The sequence below is a fragment of the Schistocerca serialis genome, chromosome 4, assembly GCF_023864345.2.
Source record: "Schistocerca serialis cubense isolate TAMUIC-IGC-003099 chromosome 4, iqSchSeri2.2, whole genome shotgun sequence".
NCBI lineage: Eukaryota > Metazoa > Arthropoda > Insecta > Orthoptera > Acrididae > Schistocerca > Schistocerca serialis.
This window is the reverse complement of record NC_064641.1, coordinates 644,245,137-644,267,459: the sequence shown is the minus strand read 5'-3', so window position 1 is coordinate 644,267,459 and position 22,323 is coordinate 644,245,137. Positions and strand designations below refer to the sequence as shown.

The following is a 22,323-nucleotide window of genomic DNA, read 5'->3' as shown; positions in this document are numbered from 1 at the left end:
TACAGACAGTAACATGAGAGTGCACAATGGTTAACTCACAGTAATACCATCGATATTAAATTTTAATAACACAGTGCTACAAATGAATGTCGAGGATTAGATGGGACGATCGCACAACCACTAACGAGGTACTAAATCGGGTAGGAGAGAAAATAAATTTATGGTATAACTAAAAGAACAGATCGGTTGACTGGACACATCCTGAGGCTTCAAGGAAATGTTAGTTTGGTAACGGAGGGAAATGTGGAAGGCAAATAGAAGATTAAAGCTTGACTACGTAATCACTTTCAAATGGAGGTTGGATGCAGTAGTTATACAGAGATGAGAAGACTAGCACAAAGTAGACTAGCGTGCAGTACTGCCTCGAATTAATCTACAAAATGGAGACCACAAGGACAGCAACTATCGTACGTCACTGTTGACATGTAGGTAATGGTAAAGGAGAAGGAACGGCGTTCGATTCTAAGTCGGTCGACTTATCACTTCTTTCACGTCTGGCAGTTACACCGGATTGTTTTAATTAAATTGTAGCTACTCACAGAGTTCCAATGTGGGCTGTAATTATAGTATGGCAGCGAAACTTGGTACATATTCTAATGCGTTAATGCGGATCCGATTTACGCTAGGAAAAATTAGTCCCAGTTTTGACCACCGGTGCAATTCTGGCGCTGTGAACACCAGAAGCATAGAATGGAATGGATTAGGAATGAGACGTGGGCGGAAAAGGTTAAACAAGTGAAAAAGGCGTAACGTTGATTTTATCATCAATCACCACTTACACTACTTGTTCAATACGAGCACCGGAGACGTCGACGAGATGCTCTACAGCGCCAAATCTTCTCCTGGTAGCCAAAATTGGAACTAATTTTTTTCACAGAGGAAATCTGGTCCACAAAAACGCATTAGAATATCTAGGAAGTTTCGCTGCCATACGATAACTACATCCCACATTGGACCTCTGTGAAAAGATGCACTTTAATTATAACCATCCTCTGTAATTTAAAGTAGCAAATGCCAAGTTGCATCATGGTTTCGATTTCAAGTTACAAATAACTGCGCAAGGCAGTTCGAACGTCGGAGAAGGCACACTTCCAATATTATCTTGCCTAGTAAAGCACTGCCGTGTTCAAGCCGACCTTCTGGTTGAAGACGGCTTTCTTCGTCATGTAATATTTGCAGTGAACATATAATAATATGCAATGATACGAATAAATCAAAGTAGAGTAAAGGGAGGTTAAGTTACAATTAAATAGATTAACGTAAATTAATTTTGAATGAATCACTTTCTAGACATTGAGCGATAGGCGACCGCTCTCATTTTCGAGCGGCTTAGGCAGAGAGGCTGGTTAAACTGAGATCTGGCAAATGGGATTTGACTTTGTTCCGCTTCTGAGTTATGTAGCTTAAGTAGGCTTGCCTTTCTTTCTTTTTTTGTTCGCTCCTCCAAAACTTTATGAGGTGGCACCCATGACATTTATTTTTCAAAGTGGTTGACATTCCCAAATATACCTTCCGTATCTTGGACACTGCTCGAAACGGGAGGGGAATTAAGTTCACTCCTGCGAATATTGTGAACGCAACGGATGGGTTTTGATATGAGCACTTCCCGTAGAAGCCACAGAGTGGCTGCTAACGTTCAGTCACACAGCCTCCAGAGCCGGCTGCTCACTAGTAAACTGTAGTATAACAGGCGTTCGGTTTGCTTTCAATTCGAATTACTGACAACTGTTGGTTTCGCAAGTCCGTGTACAGTATTTCGGACGTCGGTGGAGAAATGCACGCGAGCGCTGAGACACAAACGAGAAACAAAAAGGGGAATCACACAGAGGAACGGCATTCCTAGCCGGGCTGCTTAATATGCAAGAATGCAGCTTTGGCCGCTATGCTCGGCGGCAGGCGCCGGCGTGCCTATCACAGCAGCCTCTTACGTCCCGTTCATAACCAAAGGCGACATCCCGCGATTACCCTCTGAATGGAACTCTCAGTTGGCTTACTTGAGTGACTCCCACATCGCTGCTTCATATGCGTTTCTTTAGATATAACTCTGAATTGAAGGTTTAGAGGACAAATGTTAAATTACAAACACAAACGTTACCAACTCGATTCCCATTTAGCCTCAGCACTCACTTGTCACAATTCCGGTTAGTTTATGCTCTGATAATGCTTTATCTGCACGAAAAAAGGAATTTTGACACTCTTTATGCAAATCTATCTTTGAATTCTTCATAAACTACTCGCAGGTTATCTCCTGCTTTGATACAGTTTGTTCACTCTTACCATCACCAGTACATGGTTAGGCAGACGTTGACTGTGGATATTGTATCACAGACACAGTCCCTTTGACCGTTCAGAGATGTCACAAAACCCGCCCAAAGATGTAAACAATCGTGCATGAGCAGCGCCTATTAGACGGATGGGGTCAGACAGCCGATCAGTTCCAGTCATCCACCAGGAAGGAGGTACACGGCTCGTGTTGCCTGTAGTTCAAAATGGTTCAAATGGCTCTGTGCACTATGGGACTCAACTGCTGTGGTCATAAGTCCCCTAGAACTTAGAACTACTTAAACCTAACTAACCTAAGGACATCCATGCACGAGGCAGGATTCGAACCTGCGACCGTAGCGGTCGTGCGGTTCCAGACTGTAGCGCCTTTAACCGCTCGGCCACTCCGGCCTGCCGGCTGTAGTTCAACCATGCCTAGACGGCCAATACCGGTTCGATCGCGTCCGTATTGTCTCTTTGTGCCAGGGAGGCCTCTCAACAAAGGAAGTGTCCAGGCGTCTCGGAGTGCACCAAAGCTATGTTGTTCGGACATGGAGCAGATACAGAGAGACAGGAACTGTCGATGACATGTCTCACTCAGGCCGCCCAAGGGCTACTACTGCAGTGGATGACCGCTACCTACGGATTATGGCTCGGAGGAACCCTGACAGCAACGCCACCATGTTGAATAATACTTTTCGTGCAGCCACAGGACGTCGTGTTACGACTCAAACTGTGCGTAGTAGGCTGCATGATGCGCAACTTCACTCCCGACGTCCATGGCGAGGTCCATCTTTGCAACCACAACACCATGCAGCGCGGTACAGATGGGTCCAACAACATGCCGAATGGACCGCTCAGGGTTGACGTTCTCTTCGCCGATAAGTGTCGCATATGCCTTCAACCAGACAATCGTTGGAGACATGTTAGGAGGAAACCCGGTCAGGCTGAACGTCTTAGACACACTGTTCAGCGAGTACAGCAAGGTGGAGGTTCCCTGATGTTTTGGGATGGCATTCTGTGGGGCCGACGTACGCCGCCGGTGGTCATAGAAGGCACCGTAACGGCTGTACGGTACGTGAATGCCATCCTCCGACCGATAGTGCAACCATATCAGCAGCATATTGGCGAGGCATTCGGCTTCGAGGAAGACAATTCGAGCCCCCATCGTGCACATCTTGTGAATGACTACCTTCAGGATAACGACATCGCTCGACTAGAGTGGCCCAGCATGTGTTCTCCAGACATGAACCCTATCGAACATTCCTGGAATAGTTTGAAAAGGGCTGTTTTGGACGACGTGGCCCACCAACCATTCTGAGGGATCTACGCCGAATCGCCGTTGAGGAGTGGGACAATCTGGACCAACGGTGCCTTGACGAATTTGTGGATAGTATGCCAGGACGAATATAGGTATGCATCAATACAAGAGGACGTGCTACTGGGTATTAGAGGTACCGGTGTGTACAGCAACCTGGACCACCACCTCTGAAGGTCTCACTGTATGGTGATACAACATGCAATGTGTGGTTTTCATTAGCAATAAAAAGAGCGGAAATGATGTTTATATTGATCTCTATTCAAATTTTCTGTACAGGTTTCGGAACTCTCGGAACCGAGGTGATGCATTACTTTTTTGATGTGTGTATATTTAAAAACGCACATGCACACCGATGGTACTACAAAAGAACCGGAACATTTCTGGACGAAAGTACGAAACAACGGCCAGATGCGAGTATGTCTCGTGCACTGAGTCTTCCGTAAAGAATTATTATGTATACAGACAGTTCATCCATTCTGGAAATCGATGATCTCGACGATTTTGGCCTGTTATCGACATTTATACTGGCAATATATCGGCCTCAGGGATTCTAAATCTTTCGAAAATGTTTTAATTTCAAATCTAAAGTCGGATAACAAATGACATTTTTTTTTCGTGTGATGTAATTACAGACTTACAATTTTCGGATTTTTTTACTTTACTTGTACAGTGGATCCTTGCTTCTCGGCAAATAATACGCTTCTAGACCAGCGAGAAGTACCGTATAGGCTCTGATGAGTGAGTTTGCGAGTGTCAAAACATGTGTCAGAAATGGCTGATCTTTTGGTTGCACTGACTTAGAAACTAACTTTTATAATTCTGCCAAGGGACCATAGAGCTTAGAATGTGGCTAAATTTTAACTTGACATGTCTGTCCGTTCCTGAAAAAAAGGTTCTTAACATATGGACGAACAGACAGACTGTCTGATAACAAATGACAAAAAATTTATTTTTCATTACTAATTAACAATTTTTGGATTTTTCTTTGGCTGTAGTGTGAAGCTTGCTGCTTGCCAAATTTAATGATTATAGATCAAAGGGAAGTACACCACAAGTTTTGATGATATAGGACCAAAAATGTGACAGAAATGGTCGTACCTTTTGATTGCACTTACTTAGAAGTTTCACTTTTTTACACGGTCAAGGGACCGTTGACCTCATCATGTGATATAAATTTTAAGTTGATACGTCTATCCTTCATAGAGGAAAAAAGGGTTTTTAACACTCGGACGGACAGACAGATTTCGTTTTCACCGATTTATGTACGGAGACGCAATAAAGTAAGTTTTGCTTGAATGTAGATTTTCCCTACTGATGAAAAGCTCTCGGATTTTTTAACACTGCCACCCGTCTGTAAACTCGAGAGCTTCTCATCAGGTTAAGTTTTGTCCTCCTCGCGAATTACGCAGTGTTGTATGAAAAATTGCGAGTTGCGTTGCATTTTTTATTACATGTAAAATCTGTAGCCGTCTCCTAACAAGCTTGGTGACTTTGTTCGCAGTTTGGGGGAAGGCAATGGCTACCAATTCCGACAGTATCGTCTCTTACGCTACTTTTACCTCTGCTAACCCGCAATGGCAATCCGAAAACTTGTTTCTATTCGAATTTTTAACGTATCCTACGTTATTTGCTTTTTACAGATGGACTATTGTACAGCGTTTTGAAGCAGTGTGCATGCGAATACACAACTTGGATATCAAGTGTCTATAAGACAAACGCTCGCTTCATTAACTGATAAACTCTTGCGTAAGAGAGGATAACAATTTCCCTTTGAACACCTCACGACCGAGATACGCTAGCAAGAAGTAGCTCTTAAAGCGATACAAACCCAGGCGGTGAATTTCGCCATTTTTTAAGGAAACAATAGAAAAAGGAAATGCGATGAAAATAGCTACCACGTTTTGAAGATGACGCCCACATTATGGAATAACCATCTACCAAAAGTTGTGATGCTGACTCCTGACAAGCAAACGGGTAAGAACTAAATCAGTCCGAGAAAAATCAGATAACTCGAAAACTACATGAACGCTCTTCATTGTCAAATTCCATCTGCACAACTGTAAAGGGTGCTGATGAAAATGAATAGTGTTCAGGTATCGCCCATTTGCGTGTTGGAACAACTGAGAAGTCCACCACTCGCTACAGAGTATTTCCAGTAGACCTTTGTCAGTCTCCGAGCGTAGATTGTCTGGCTAACCACCCAATTACGCAACATTCGGACCGCGTCAAAGACGTGTTCGACACTGGAGGCTCAGATGCGTCTCGTTTGGCGCCTCGGACATTTGTCTTAATCAGCGAAGTTGTTTTCTTCCCACTTAAGGACTTTGTAAATCAATTTTGGCTCCCGCGGCGCCTGTCACTTAACAAAGCGTCTATTCTTAGCGCTTGCGTCGCTTGCCCTCAGTCACTAGAGGATAAAGCGGCTCATCTACACGGGACAATACATGTGCACGGAGTCGACGAGCGAGGATCGTCTACCTCACTGATCTATCAAAGGTTAGGAGACCATATTCATAAAATTTGTTGTCGACGCTTGAGTTCGTCATTTTTTTTTTTTTTTTTTTTTTATGGTGGGATATATTTAGAGAACGACGGTCCAGATTTCCATTAATTGTTTCTATATTCTTACGCGTTATTCAATCACTCATGACAAGCAGCGCACTTGTATGTTACAGTACCAGTTAGTGATGATAATTTCTTCTGGTCAGGCTGGGAATGCTTCGTTTACTACGCTTCTACAGTTACTCTCGAGCGAACAACACTCAGATTTAGGAAACAGATTGTCAGTGACGGAGTGAAACACAAACATTCGAGGAGTGATTTGACTTCAATACCCAGTAAAACAAATGTTCACAAAATGAGGTATAACATTTGTTAAATTTCGAAGCTAATAGGTTACAAAGAGCGCAGATTAACTTCGCAAATAAGGACCAGTGCACAGGATCGATGAATAAGAAGCTTCAGATAAATGCTGTTAGGTATTTTGACGCTTATGGATTCTCCTTCAGTTGCAATGTCAGAGGCACATGCTGTGGTCATTTATCCAGTCTGCAAATGAGCAAAGTTAATTAAGCGTAACCGTTGAAAAGCCATAGATGACGTGTAAGTGTAAATTCTCTTAGAACATGTCAACTGTATGACTTCGCCGAAGATACCATATATTTGCAACACTTTTACATGGCATCTGAGGATGGAACCTTGTTTTCGATATATGTTTTGCACACGAAATAATAAAAGTAGTTGTTGCTAAAAGCTGTGTTTTACTTTCATTTTCATTGGTAGACCGTAGGCCTACGAGCAATCTAGCCATTCAACGAGGAAACTGGGGAAGTGATTCACATATAAACTACGTAATAGATATAACAGTACTGTAACGGCGCTGTCTTTTTTTCCCCGCTCCTCTTTCTTTCCATCTTACACTGGTGTTTGTTTATTTTGATGAAGCTTGTGTAAGGAATCTCATATGTAATAAAAGTAACTTCAAACACATGGTAAAAATACGTGTGCTTAACAACTTCTTCTTGTTTGAATTTCTAAACATGGAATAGTATGGTATACGTGTGTCTGTTTTAGAGAGAGAGAGAGAGAGATATGGTAGTATAAATAACTGTAAATAAATATTCATAACGACAGATCACAATTATGATCCACCGTACATGCAAATAACTAATTGACTACGGAAGTTATGCACGGAAAATCAAAAGCAAAACTTATACCTGCGCATTTAGTTCACGAAGTATTCCTCTTGTATATCTTTCACATCTCGTAACTCTGAAGTCACCAAGACGTTCGTATGCTGTCTGTGCAGGGGAAAGTACGCTGCTGTGCGCATGTGCCGCCACCGGACGACGGGCGTGCGGTACGCAGCCAAGTTCCTGCGCAAGCGGCGGCGATCCGAGGACCTGCGGCCGGAGATCCTGCACGAGGTCGCCATTCTGGACGCGTGCGCCGGCTCGCCGCGTATCGTCCAGCTGCACAAGGTCTTCGAGAGCGAGAGCGATATGGTGCTGTTGCTAGAACTGTAAGTAGCTTTTCTCTATTCCGCATACACTCTCCCTTCCTTACTTAGTTCGCAATGTGAGTCCCACTGTCTCATAGATACGGGCATTCTAATACCAGATTCGATACAATATTTGGTTTCGATACAAGAACCAGTATTATATCGATACCTCAATAACTTCGAGAAAAGTATCGATACCGACAATATCAGAAGGTTTTGAATACTCACATGTTACGAAACTTTCCCCGGATACAAAAGGACCCATTTAGAACACATTCATATGGAACTAACGCTTTGTTTTCATACGCCAACTTTACACAAAGAAATAAAGCGTGAGGAGTAAATGACAAATATTCCAATTGCAAACGAAGTATAGGCGTTGACAAATTTTATTCTACCCGCATGTGCCATTATTACAGTACGGCGTTACCCAACGTGTAAGACAATAGCCCTCATTTCGAACACTCGTCTCGAATGGAGGATAAAAATTATTTTATACTTGCATCAACGAAATCGTGTATAAAATCAATACGTAAACCAATTTTCCATTGTAGTGGGTGCAAACTGTCATTGTGTAGGTAAGTCCCATATTAGGGGGTGGGGATATAGCCCGTAGCCCCGTAAGGCTCACTTCGACTCCGCCACACACGGGCAATTTGCCAATCAGTTTCAACTACGGACGCTACTGCGCTGAAGTTCTGTCATGATAAATGAAGTACTATATGTAGCAGCAGTGGCAATTGATCTCCATGTCTCCGCAAATACTACCAAAAAATAAATAACAAACTAGTCCTTGATACCTTTTTTCATTCATTATCCTTGTAGATTTACCCCAAGTATTTACACAGTGTTTTTTTTTTAAATCTCGATGTATCAATAACCGTTGTTAACAGCAGCACTACTGATTCCCATAACTCTTGTAGAAAGTGTGAGGGACAGTTAGATTATATGAAATTACTATTGACTTAAGTATAGCTATAGAACAAGTTTGCTCTAAACATTTGAATTAAAACGTCCATTTAATATTACGAAACGTCATTCTGTTTAGGAGTTAAAAATTTTTGCGACTGATATGGTGCGGAAGCACCAGACTTAGTTATCGGCAACCGCCTCAGATTTTTCTGTGGTGGATAGATCTAGAATGAGCGCCACTCATTCAAATGGGATCGAATGAGAAGCTGCTTCAATAAATAAACTCCAAAACTTACTAGAGACATGAAATCGAAACGGCTGCCCCAGACCGGAAATCACAAGAACTCATCATAACAGAAATGTTGCTACTCCTGTTCACGTACTCACAAAATAAATAACTGTTATGTATTTGCTGTCTTGCAATAGCTCAAAATCATATTGACATGTCATAGTAGTGGATGGGCCATTGTTTTCTTGTGACGAATACATTTACAGTAACATAGACGATTCCTGTACAATACCTCCAGTTGTCCAAACCACAGTCCAGAACTGCTCAGTGAACTGCGTACTATCACAGTACGTCAAACTATAGCTGTGGGTAGTGTATACTTCAAGTAACTAACAGATCTTGATGAATAAATTTCGAAAGCAACTACACCACAAAATATTTATTTGCATCAGACTGAACAAGCAATTGTTAAGGAAAATTAGAATTACTCAGTCACATAAATTGCGTTAACACTTTGAAATTACTTGGCCACTACTTCCTTTAGTGTTTGGTACCAGTTCTTAATGAAAATACATAGTAAGTTATTTAGTTTACATGCTGCACTTTCAACATACGTACACATGTTACTCTTTCAGTCTACAATGTTACTTTGCATGTTAATATTGCACACTGTACTGTACCTACATTCCGGCCCTCATTTTTATCTCATTCTTCTATAATGTCTTTATATATCAGGTACGATTATAGTGTGCATCCATTTTTCAAACACACAGACATTTCCCACTCAACACAAAAGATGCATCTTGTGCTGTTATAACCCTGTGATATATGTCACTAATGGGGACTGTGTTGAAGGATATCACTAAAACTTTTCAGCTCTCTGGACTGGAGCGTATCTCCATCTTCAGTATCATTGCCCAAGGATAACAAGCACACTATTGCAGAGTTTTAGTAATACCATGTGATACAACACTTGGAAGCTTCAGTAGCAATGAAACATTCGTCTGAAAGAATCTGTGGTTTGTACCATTATAGCAGTTTGTAAATGATATTTATTGAAATTTCTGAATATCTCTCCATACAGTAACCAGTTTAGAGCCAAGCAATAAATGCATTACTCTGTCCCCAAAGGTTATAATATGGGAGACCACTTCACTTACCACTATGTGCAACTGGAAAGTGAAGGAACAATATGATGTCCACTTCCTCTCCCTTGCTTCTCTTCTTTACTTAATGCTTGGAGTTGCTAACATATGTGGACTAAATTTTCTACAGTGATTCCTAAAACTATATCATATTGCCAGACTAATGCTGAATAGTCAGTTTTTATTTCTATATTTCACACACATTACTCATTATTCTTAGTTTATGATAAAATAGCAAATTTTTGTATTTAAAACACAATTGTAAAATGATGAAAATGAATAAGTAACAGTGCAGCAAGACTGGTATATAATTCAATGAAAACTATTTCCAGTGCTCCCGGAGGTGAACTTCAAATGCTTCTAGACAGAGACGAAGTGCCCGAGGAGCGGCAGGTGCGTCGATTGATGCGGCAGATACTGGATGGCCTAGCATACTTACACTCCATAAATGTGGCACATCTTGACATCAAGGTAGGCATACTAGTGCTACTGTAAGCCACTTGCATGATCATCCAACATTCAAAATACTATGTGGTGGTCACGTATGGTGAAATGTAATTCCTATTATTTTTGTTAAATGCAGTGCAGATTTACATAGTTGTAAGTAAACTTAACAGTATGTGTTAAAACTATTGCAATCCACAAAAGAAAAATTGTAGATGTACATTTAATTGTGCAATATTGCTCATCAACCAAGGCTATTAACTCAAAATCATAATACATTTCACTTCCTGTCTGCAACTTCAGTTTGTATTTGTATTGGGTAACTCACAGCTAAGATAAAATTGATTACTACTGCCATTTCTGCTACTTATTACACAAGAATTACACTGTTATTCAAGATATTGCTGAAAATTACTAGAATGCTCAATACTATTTTGATCCTACTGTATAATTACAAGAATGTGTTCAGTGCATCAAAACACTGTTGTCTATATAATACTGAATCTTCGATTCATAGCAGCTGATTTCATAGCTTAGTTAGGGTACTATCATTAGGTATAAAAATTACGGATTATAAAGTATTTTATCTCAAAGTTATGAACACAAATTCTGAAATGTGTTTAGTTTTCATATTCATTAAATCAGTCTCTAAAAAGCAATTTTAGTTCATGAATTAAAAGAACTGTAGCTTTCTCAAATCAGTTATTCTTAAATTCGCTGTTTTCACTGTTTCAGCCTCAAAACCTAGTACTGACAGATGAGTTCCCACACTGTGAAGTAAAGTTGTGCGACCTGGGCATCTCTCGGTATATCAGTCAAGGAGCTGACATTCGTGATATGTTAGGAACACCTGATTATGTTGGTAAGCTATCTATTACAGTTTATAGGCTGTGTAATATGATTTTCTACTGCTGATTTTGTAGAAGTGATGCTGTCTCATTATGATTCACTATAGATTTTGGGCATTTCTAACATCTTTACAAGACTAAATGCCTCTGTCATTAATTATCAGTTTCTCTATAAGACTTAGTATTTCAGTAATTCAGCAACAAGTATTTTTACAAGTAGTGCTGCAACCTTGTGTCTAGACGATATTGTTGTGTTCTGTTTCTATGAAGTTAGTAATGAAAGTTCCTTGTTTGTATTGCAGCTCCAGAAGTCCTCAATTTTGAGCCTATCAGTCTCGCAACAGATATGTGGTAAGTAATTGATATAAAACTACATTTTCCAATTTATGAAAATGTAACATGAGATTTCGTAGTCTGTTAGGTATTAAACATACTGTACAGTGACACAACACTATGCTCTAACAGTTTAAAAAACCTATTCTTAAGACCCTCCTACTTATTGTTGTGTAATACAGGAACAGAAATTTAAGCATGGCGGTTTAAAATTGAGTCAGAAATCAAACTGTGATAGAATAAACATTTGTATTAGAAACATACAGGATATCACAAAAAAACTGACAACTGTAGGGACAGGTTCCTTATACAGGAGTAAGTAAAAAAATCTAGTAAATATGGGATCTAAAATGCATTCCGGAAGAGGTATGAGCAATGTTTATTTTTGATAATAAACAGAGCTCTTCTAATGAAGTAGTAAGCAAAACAATAAAAAAAGTCTAGTAAACATCGAGTTTAAAATGCACACTCTTTAGCTGTTAGCAGTTGCTTGTATTCGCTTGTGTGAAACAAATCCCTTCTACTGAACAAGTGCTCATAGCTCTGAAGATATGCATTTTAGAGCCCATGTTTACTGCACTTTTTTCTTGTTTTGGTCCATATGCCTTCTCCTAAAACATCAAAAGCAATGAGCTTGTAATAGAAGAGATGTGATGTGTTTCATAGTATTGAAGATCAAGTGCTCATATTTCTTAACGCATGCACTTCAGAGCCCTTGTTTACTACACTTCTTTTCTTATTTTAGGGTAGGGAATGTGTCCCTATAGTTTATCAGTGTTTTTTTGGCACATCCTGTATAACAGCATTGAGAGGCATTTTTATCTGAAACTATAAGTTCATTCACCTTTGTCATTTGCAAGTAGATTCTTGTTACCTTTAGAGGTACAGCTTGTAAATGAAAGATTTTGATGATGTATGATCACTGAGACAAACAGTAAAATTGTATAGACTGCATTTCAACCATATGTTATCAGTGATGTTAGAAGCAATGCAAATTGTTTTTACAGGTCTGTTGGCGTCCTGCTTTATGTGCTACTCACAGGGTGCTCTCCATTTGGTGGGGATACAAAACAAGAGACATTCTGCAACATATCTAAATGCATCCTCGATTTCCCCGAAGACTTGTTCGAGGATATATCTGAGGATGCTAAAGATCTCATGTGCAAACTCATAGTGAAAGACCCTAGGTAGGTACAACTTCATTGTGTTACAGTAGAACTCTACAGTTCATACATGTAAGATAAAAACAGTATGACACCATCTTGTAACAGGTAGTCGGTATCCAGGTTTACACTTTAATTGAAATAATAATGAATAAAAAACCTGTTTCTTTTTTAGTTGTAAAACAGGCACTGTCTCGCCATTTTCATAACTTTTCTCTCACCTCATGAGGAATGTTTGGACTTAAAATTTATTTAAATTCATTTATCTTGTCATTTAGTGTACAAATTTCACTTATTTCTACTTCCTTTTACAATAGAATTTATCCTTTTCAAGCAGTCTTTATTTTTGGATAATATTAAATGAAGAAGTCAGAAAACTAGCAGCCATATACATTAAAGAGTACTTCAGATGATGACAAAGACTCAGCAGTTCTTATTTAGCCTTCACCAATTTACACAGTAATCCACTATATAAACATTTCAGTTCACTGACTCCCATATAAAGCGCATAACATATATGATGCACTTTTTTGCAGAAATAAGTAGTGTGTATGTCAGCAACCATTTTCTACATCAGTAAAATGCTGGTATTATTTCCATACTCTAAATATGGCAACTGCATAAAAAAATGAGACATACTTGTAAATTATCTAACAGTACACATTTTTTTCATTCTGCAGCCAACGACTGACTGCGGAGCAGAGCCTAAAGCACCAGTGGTTCATGGTAGAAGACGATCTGCCAGCACCTGTTACCAACACTGCATTGTCAAATCTTTATGATGCTGAACTACTAATGGCACGTGTTGGTGAAAAGATACAAGCTCAAAGAGCTGCACTTGCACAACGGGTTGCTAATATCCGCGCTGAAGTGGAAAGTGAAGAACCCACAGAGGAGAGGAGGCCACCCCTCCTGGCAAGGAGAAAATCGCTACTTCGTAACAAAACAGATGAAGACAAGAAAGGTGAGAAAGAAGAAACTAAGAGGGCAGTGGCATCCGTTCCCGAGAGGGCTGGAGTCACTTCGACAGAAACAAATGAAGACAATCATTCCACTACTGGTATGAAATCCTTCCGAAGGCAAAATTTTGTTAAAAATATGGGTAGTTTGGCCGAGAAATTTGCATCAATTAATATGATGGACAATGAAGCTACTTCTCCCAGCAACTACAAAAACAACAATTTTATTAGTTGCACAACCAAAAGTGATAAGTCAACTGATGAAAATAAGACGCCTGTCAGTTCTTCATCAGGCAAGTCTTTCAGCAGGACAATTACTACAAATGCTGTTACATTTTCAACATGTGCTACAAATGTTGTGACATCTGTAAGAACAGTACCATCAGCAGTGCTAGGCAGTGTGCCTGCAATCACAGTTAGCAATACCAGTGTTGGGTCTGTGAAGAACATCAAGCCACTGAATGTAACAAGCACTTTCCTCACTACTGGTACTACTACCACACTGACAACAACTGTAGGAAAAATTGTAACATCCATGTCTGTATCAACTCTGAAGCCAGGAGAAGCTCGATCAGTAAGCAAAGCTACTGCTATGCAGACTATGCCAGTGGGATCACTGAGCAGTTACCGCCTGTCCCTCAGCAGCCAGGCAGTAGGCAGTACTATCATGCCTTCACAGGTAAAGAAGAATAATGGAAGGCTACCATGTTTTGAAAAAGCACCACAAGATGTCATACGCAGAAGGGAACGGGACAAGAAGGATCTTTTCAGTTTTCGGAAGTGCATTATAATTGATGACTCTGAGGATGATGTTGGAACAACAGTTTCTCCTCCTCTTTCCATTGCTTCTGACACTAGTTCTGGATTTTGTGATCAGTTGACAAGTGATTCTGGTAGTGATTCAGTCAGTGAAATGTCTATAGATTCTTCAAGTGATAGGTCAAGTATAATTTCACTTGATGAACCTGTGGATTATAGTTACAGCAAACAAGGAAATCGTCATTTTGTTCAGCATTCTCACAGGACATTTACTTCAAACACCAGCGGAGGTGTTGCAAATGCTTTAAGGAAATCTGATGTGACAGCAAGATATCCTGCAAGCAGATTCACATCATTTTCCCGACTATCTTCAGTTCCAGGTGAAAGTCTTCTCAAAGCTTCAACAAATGCAATTTCCACTGACAACATTTTTGCTTTGGCAAAGAAGCAGGCAGCAAAATCTTGTCACACTACGTACATAAGTAAAATGGAATCTGCAAATTTAAAACCTATAGCCCCTGCACAGAGCAAAGAATATGGCCTGAACATTGTGCATGAGCGAAAAGGTGACATTGTTGTTCTACGTGAAGTAAAATGTGGAAAGTACAGTAGGTTTAGTGAAGTGAAATGTGAATCTGTACAGGCACGAATCAAAAAGTTTCAGTCTTGAAAGTACAGAAATAGTCATTCACTCAAATTCTTGTTTGAGAACTGTCCTGAGGCAACAAACAAGTGTAGTATGTGTGTGTAACAATTTGTACTATACAGATGCTAGTCAAACAAAGGACCAAATTTTGTATTAATTTTGTAAATAGTATCCCAGATACATACAACTTATTGTACATTGTAGGTTTGTGGAAATGCCTTTCACAAATGACTGATCGTAATGGAAACGTGGACCAATTATGTACTATATGAATAATTTGTGATAATTGAGTGCAAGCAAAAGTTGATCTGCATGACTATAATAATTAGTTCTGCAGTTTTCTAACTTGTGAAGTCTCCACCTAGTGCCATGTTTTGGCAGGTCAGCAATTGTCAATATTTTAAATATTGTAAATATGCAAGTTCCTAGAATATGTTTGTTGAAAAATATTTCACTGCCCTCGAAGGTGCTTTGTTGTTGTGAACAAAGTTTATTTCATGTCAAAAAAAGAAAATCAGAGTGTGCACTGAAAAATTGTATTTAAGTGTTGTACTGATATATTGTAATTATCTCTGAACTCCATACTGTGTTTACATCAATGTAAAAATATTTGAATTTATAACAATGAAGAATATTTATTTATGTTATTATAAGTATACATTTTATTAAATATTGCAGTGTACTCTGAAATAAAGAAATGAATATTTTATGCTAAGTATTGTGATATTTTGCACAGAATTCATGAAATGCAAACCCTACATATAGTCTTTGCATGTTATTTCCTTAAACACAAGAGTCACAGTGAAAAGCAAGATAAGATGAAAGTGTAGAATGTTCTTACAACAAATATTATTCACCAGTGAATGATATTCAATCTCCAAATTACATCTCTTCCCTTAATCACCTCCATAGGATGTTAGACACCAAAAAATTTTGATCCATGACATTGTCAGTAGCTAGAATTAATAAAAAAAAACTTCAGGAATATTAAATGTGTTAAGCACAGAAAAAATGTTGCACTCTTGTGCACTGTCAATAACTGTTGGACTGCTGCAGACATGCTTCTTACTTATCATGTTGGCCACTGCATCATTATTGGTTTTCTGGCTACCCACTTGCTAAGTGCCTTGCATTCAGGCTGCTACTTGGGACTGTGTTACCCATGCACCCTGCATTACTTTCTGCATTGCATCATGGTGATTCCATCTGTCAGCTCGAGTTTGGTTAATGCTGTAAAAGTTGTTGAGAAAATTAAAGTTTCTGATTTATGATTAGGAGCTGATGTATGTGGTTTAGGACTGTTACTTTGAGATTGTTTTCTAAAGAGTCATCATCATAGTTAATTTTCACTGCCACTTTTAACCCAGTGTGAATGAGGAGAGACATTTTTACACTTGCTGTGAGGTGGGTATGAGATACCCGAAACTCTGATGACGAATATTTGATACTATAATCGTGTATCAAGTATTTTTTTACTTGGGTGTCTATCAAACAAGATGCATAAGTAAAATCTATGTTTAAGATATAAAACCTTTTTCTTTGGGTGAAATAATGAAGTGTCTATACTTTCTCAGAAAATGTATAAATTTCAGAAGTTTAACATCTTTTTGTACAAAATTCGAACAAAATTATAGTTTCTTTGATTAATTAACATAATGATACTCTCTTCTAATTATAAAACAGAAAAAGAAAATAATAGGTCGTATGAGATCAATTAGCTCAGTACCAACATTACGCCTACAAATCAGCACATTCTCCACACACAAAAATTGTGTGATCCATACATATTGGCTTCTCACACTTTGAACAAGAACTTTTCCTGTCTTTTTTTTCAGTACAGTCACCACACCATCTACCAGTCGTTTTTTTTTTTTTTTTTTTTTTTTTTTTTTTTTTTTTTTTTTTTTTTTAACCGGCAGTGAAGTTTCTCCCAGTTGATCTTTTGAATTCACCTTGGAAGACATACATTTTCTTGCCTAATGCGAAGACTGTCATTTATCAGATTCAAACCTAATTTACGAATGAAATCTTGGCACTTCATGGTGTTTTGTCACCTTTGTTATTTTCTCTGTAGACTGTGATGGCATTTATGTCAGCCATATTGAGCATACCATACAAAATTGTCATAGGCCAATGTTTGCTATTGCGGGCAACATTATAAGTGGCACTCAGTTCCTGTGCGACATTGGCACCGGCTGTAGTTGCATTTTAACAAGTAACAGTTCCTGTTTTCTTTTATCACCTGTCGATTGGTCTATGTTTTTATCATTGTGTAAAGTTGACATAACCAACACAACTTTATTTTTTCTTTTTTTTCTTTTAGGTATGTAGGACACCAACGTAATGTCATTCTCGAACCCAAATTGACAACTATATACTTCTGTTTCTTTTTTGAAAATCTCAGGTACATTTGTCTTGTTTTTATGGACTAGGCTCATGGAAGTCAATGAATGTTCTTTCAAAAGATGGCTCATAAGGGGGTAACTAGTAATCCAATAATCGAATGTCAAATTCCTATTTGTTTTTGTTATTGGCTCCACTAAAAAGTTTACGATATCATATGAGACAATGGAAAATCCAGGATGGACTGTAACAATGTTAGAGAAGGAAAGTTGCCACTCACCGTATAGCGGAGATGCTGAGTCGCAATAGGCACAACAAAAAGATTCACACAATTATAGCTTTTGGCCATTAGTGCCTTTGTCAACAATAGATAAACATGCACACATACACTCATGCACATGCAACTCACTCACACGACTGCAGTCTGACAACTGAAACCAGTGTGGTTTCACAACTCAGCATCTTTGCTATGGTGAGTGGCAACTTTCCTTCTCTAATATTGTTACAATATCATCTGCTTTTTTACTAAGCTGATAAGGTCCTCATGGTTGTTTTCCCGAGTATACTTCCAGTTTGAGGATATAGAACATCTTCACATCTACAAGAGCATATATTTTATGCCGTATTTGGGTGTTTTGTCATTTTTGGCATGTATACATGGAAAGGACACCTCCCTCAGAAAGATAACAGCATCTCATCAATAGTAAGGTTCTCTGATGGCATATAGTGTTGTTGAATATTTTTAACAAAATTATCAAAAATATCTCTTATAGCAGGCAGATTGTCAGTCTTTTTCCTTTCATCTCTGGTGTTCTTATCATCGAATCTCAAATAATTTTGGAGAAAGTAAAATCTCTACAGTGACACTGTAGTCCAAAAGACTGCAACTCCGGTACCATCTGTACGCCACAAATCATTCAAGTTTTGTCTATTTGAGTGGTTTAGGCCTGCTATGTACAAAAGTCCCATAAAAGCCTTCGAATCCTCCAAATTTTCATCATTTATGTGGTATTGCTCTTTATTTTCTGGGTATTTCCCCCTGATATTCCTTATTTGATTATTTGTATGTGTAAGTGATAATAGAAGCTTTTGAAATGTGGTGCTACAGAAGAATGTTGAAGATTAGATGGATAGATCACATAACTAATGAGGAGGTATTGAATAGGATTGGGGAGAAGAGAAGTTTGTGGCACAACTTGACTAGAAGAAGGGATCGGTTGGTAGGACATGTTATGAGGCATCAAGGGACCACCAATTTAGTATTGGAGGGCAGCGTGGAGGGTAAAAATTGTAAAGGGAGACCAAGAGAGGAATACACTAAGCAGATTCAAAAGGATGTAGGTTGCAGTAGGTACCGGGAGATGAAGAAGCTTGTCCGGGATAGAGTAGCAGTCTCAGGACTGAAGACCACAACAACAACAACGTATGTGTAAGTATAGTATTCAACATAGTTTGTTATAAAAAGACTCCAACATTTGTTCTCTGTTTTGACGTGTTCTGCAGTACCTTTTACACCTGGACAATTGGCAATAATCTTCTCTGAACAAGTACGAATGCTTTGCCTAGGACAATCCCTCATCTGTTTTGTACCATCTTTGGACATATAAAAAGTCCCACATACCTCAGGTGACTGATTAGGAGCCACTAACCTAAATTTTTGCTCTTCTGAATCACACAAAATAGCCTCTTGCTACGAATCACTTTCTTGAGAAACTTTGATTTTTCTTCTTCGCTCTCGGAGTCACAGGAACTAGCATTTGAACAGTTTTCTAAAGCTTCTTCTAGTAGTTCTTGTAGCCAACATTCATTTTTTCACAAGACATCTTGAGAAATATAAAATGTAAAAATAAATCAAATAATACTATAAATAACTATATATATCTCATAAACTTGCAGACAGTTCAAAACAGTAACTCCGACTACGAGGTCTGGTGTGATGTACCCTAGTCTCCCTTACCTCCAGCTACTGTGACAGCAAGATTTGTGTGGAACAGTTCAAAACACCTTGGATATGACATACTTGACCTCACCCATGATGGGTTAATGAGAATCTCCAAGATTTCTACCTCAGGACAACCACAGCTGTATTCTATTTGCTTCACAAAAACGAACCTCAGTCAGTAGCCAGTAACTAAAAAGAAAGCAATCAAGACCACAGAAGCAAACACATAAAGGGAGTTAAATTATGCAGACCAAACACCAAATAGCTTCTAGGAACTCAGTGTGGAAATACAGCTCCGCCCATCAGTATGACCGCAGTACACAGGTACCAGAGCGGCAGTGTGTTTTAACATTTCTGGAGTACATATCATTTCAACACGGTGGAGCATCTAAACCTGTGTAGAGTAACTGTCAGAAGGAACATTGGCCATGTTAACACCTCTTGGGCAGTCAACATGTTAACACTAAAAAAAAAAAAAATGCAGATTACTGTAAAGGACAAGAGTTGCTTCTTGGATGTAAACTTGTACTGTTATATACATTAATATATATGTGAATGATGTGTGAAAAAAGAAATTTCATGCTATGTACTGTACATTTTAAACAGCCAATTCAGCTAATTGGTCCTTTATAAATATTAAACACAGACTGTTAAAAAGGTTTTGCATCACACAACACATTTCAGTTCCATAATTTTGGCAGGGTCTAATGCTTGTTATTGCTTTCATGATAGCAGATATCACACTACACAAATATTAATATGGTAACAAAAAATTTTGTTTTTCATCTTTACTAACTTCCTTTTAGAGCAGCCTTTTGTTTCTTGTTATTAGATACAACAGTAGTTAGATAGATTACATATACGAGGGTTGGAACTTTAATAGTGGCAAATATTTACCTACAGCTCGTACAAAATACATACATGTTTCAAAGTTTTACTGACCTTCAAGGCAGTCACCAGCATTGTGTATAATCCATTGCCAGTGATGTGGAAGTCATAGGATACTCTTAGCAGTGCCAGTTGTGTTGACAGTTCAAGCGGTGCAGTCTACTGCCAGACGAATTTGCAGCAGTTCCAAAGCGAATGCCATGAAATGTCTCTTCAGTTTAGAAATTGAGTTGAACTTATGAGGGATTGAGTCAGGGGAGTGCAGTGGGTGGTATAGCACTTAGCAGCCCCATCAGTCAAACAAATCACTAACAGCTTGCACTGTACGTTCATGAGCATTGTCCTCCAAAATGATAGTCAGGTCCTGCAGAAAGTGTTATCACTTCTGTCTCTAAGCTGGTCGTACATTGTGTTCAAAAAATAAACAGCATAGAGACAAAAGTGATGACACTTTCTTCAGGGCCTGACCATTATTTTGCAGGACAATGCTCAAGCATGTACAGTGCAAGCTGTTACTGATGTGTTTGACTGGTGGGGCTGCTAAGTGCTATACCACCTACTGCACTCCCCTGACTTAAGCCCTCATGAGTTCAACTTGATTTCTAAACTGAAGGAAACACTTCACGGCATTCGCTTTGGAGTTGCTACAAATTCGTCAGGCATAAGACGGCACCGCTTGAACTGTCTACACAACTGGCACTGCTAAGAGTATCCTATGACTTCTGCATCACTGGCAACAGGTTATACACAATGCTGGTGATTACTTTGAAGGTCAGTAAAATTTTGAAACATGTATCTACTTTGTAGGAGCTGTAAATAAATAGTTGCCACTATTAAAGTTCCAGTTCTCGTACTTGATGCCAGAGTATTTAATTTTTGCACAATATATTGTGATTTATGCTATCAAGAGCTCCAACAATTTACCATATTAAACACACATTAAACAGTTTTCACTGACTACTTTCTTACAATTTTATTGTAAGGAGCACATTCATGTTTCTCATTAGACTACAACTGAATAGTGTGGCTATAAGTACAAAGATGTGTTCCTGGTAATATCTAGTAGTTGTTTTCCTTTAACAATTGATTAATATGACTCATCAAGTATATAATGTATATGGTTGTAATGAGCCCATCTAAATGTGTCAATATAGAAAGTAGGGAGAGCCTCCTCTTTCAAAATATAACTGAACCAGGGAGTTTATTGTCTCCACCTGAGAGATGACATGGTCACAACATCACCATAAGAAATGTTGTAAAAGGTACAGACTTCACTAGAATATACCAGAAGTACAGGCATAATGACTCAACAGCATCCTATTAAGTTCCACAAACTTTTGATACTACTATTTTTCATAGCCATAGTAAGAGAATGAGTAGTTTCTTTGTCAGTTTCATTTCACCTTCTCCTGTCCTCTCAAGCTTAGCATTATAGTCTATAAATTTTTTGTAATAAAGTCTTTACATATTCTCATAATACAGCTCAGCAACCAACAGAATATTCCATTTAACCCATTACTGTTTACGATACTAGAGCCTGATTGCAGTACTCACTTAAATTTTTAGTAAAAAGAAGCCTAAAATATATTCTAGAGTATTCTTCTTTCTGGATTCTTGTAAATGTAACACAAGTTTAGTCTTACATCTAAACTAAGACAGTGAACAGTAACAAACTCTCTGTGGAGCATGTATTTTGTCCACCCAATATCAATAATTCATTGGTTACATAGCTCCCCAATTTCAATGTTGCTCAACAGGACTCCCAAAAAAGCAGCTACACTGAATGGCAGTAATCGGTATGGACAGCAGAATGTTATACACTGCATGCACTACGAAGAGAAGCTGTCTGGCAGTAAGTGGTGGCTCATCAGTCTCAGCAGATGACCAGTTAACATACAGGACATCATCAGAAACATAAAATTCTCTCTGAGTAATATAAATTGCTTAATTTATAATTTTCCATAGATCCCTTCAAGCAGAAGAACCTTAAGGGATGTGGAATGAATTCAGGCACATGTTAAAAGAAAGAGAAAGAGATACAGAGAGAAGCAACTCCTAGAAACACAATGTATATATTACATTAACAATAAGCTGTCACTATATAGCAGTAGGAAAACTAGTACTTTGAG

General features: G+C 38.7%; 1 protein-coding gene across 1 annotated transcript in view; it reads left to right on the top strand.

Moving 5' to 3' along the window:
- LOC126475505 (death-associated protein kinase related-like) overlaps positions 1–15,736 on the top strand; it is a 230,473-nt gene extending 214,737 nt beyond the window's left edge. The window contains exons 2-7 of the mRNA XM_050103414.1: positions 7,392–7,604; positions 10,202–10,340; positions 11,049–11,175; positions 11,464–11,512; positions 12,502–12,681; positions 13,338–15,736. Of these exons, the coding sequence (XP_049959371.1) occupies positions 7,392–7,604; positions 10,202–10,340; positions 11,049–11,175; positions 11,464–11,512; positions 12,502–12,681; positions 13,338–15,045 (2,416 nt within the window). The 3' untranslated portion in view covers positions 15,046–15,736. The remainder of the gene's footprint in view (positions 1–7,391; positions 7,605–10,201; positions 10,341–11,048; positions 11,176–11,463; positions 11,513–12,501; positions 12,682–13,337) is intronic.
- Positions 15,737–22,323: the final 6,587 nt, after the last annotated feature.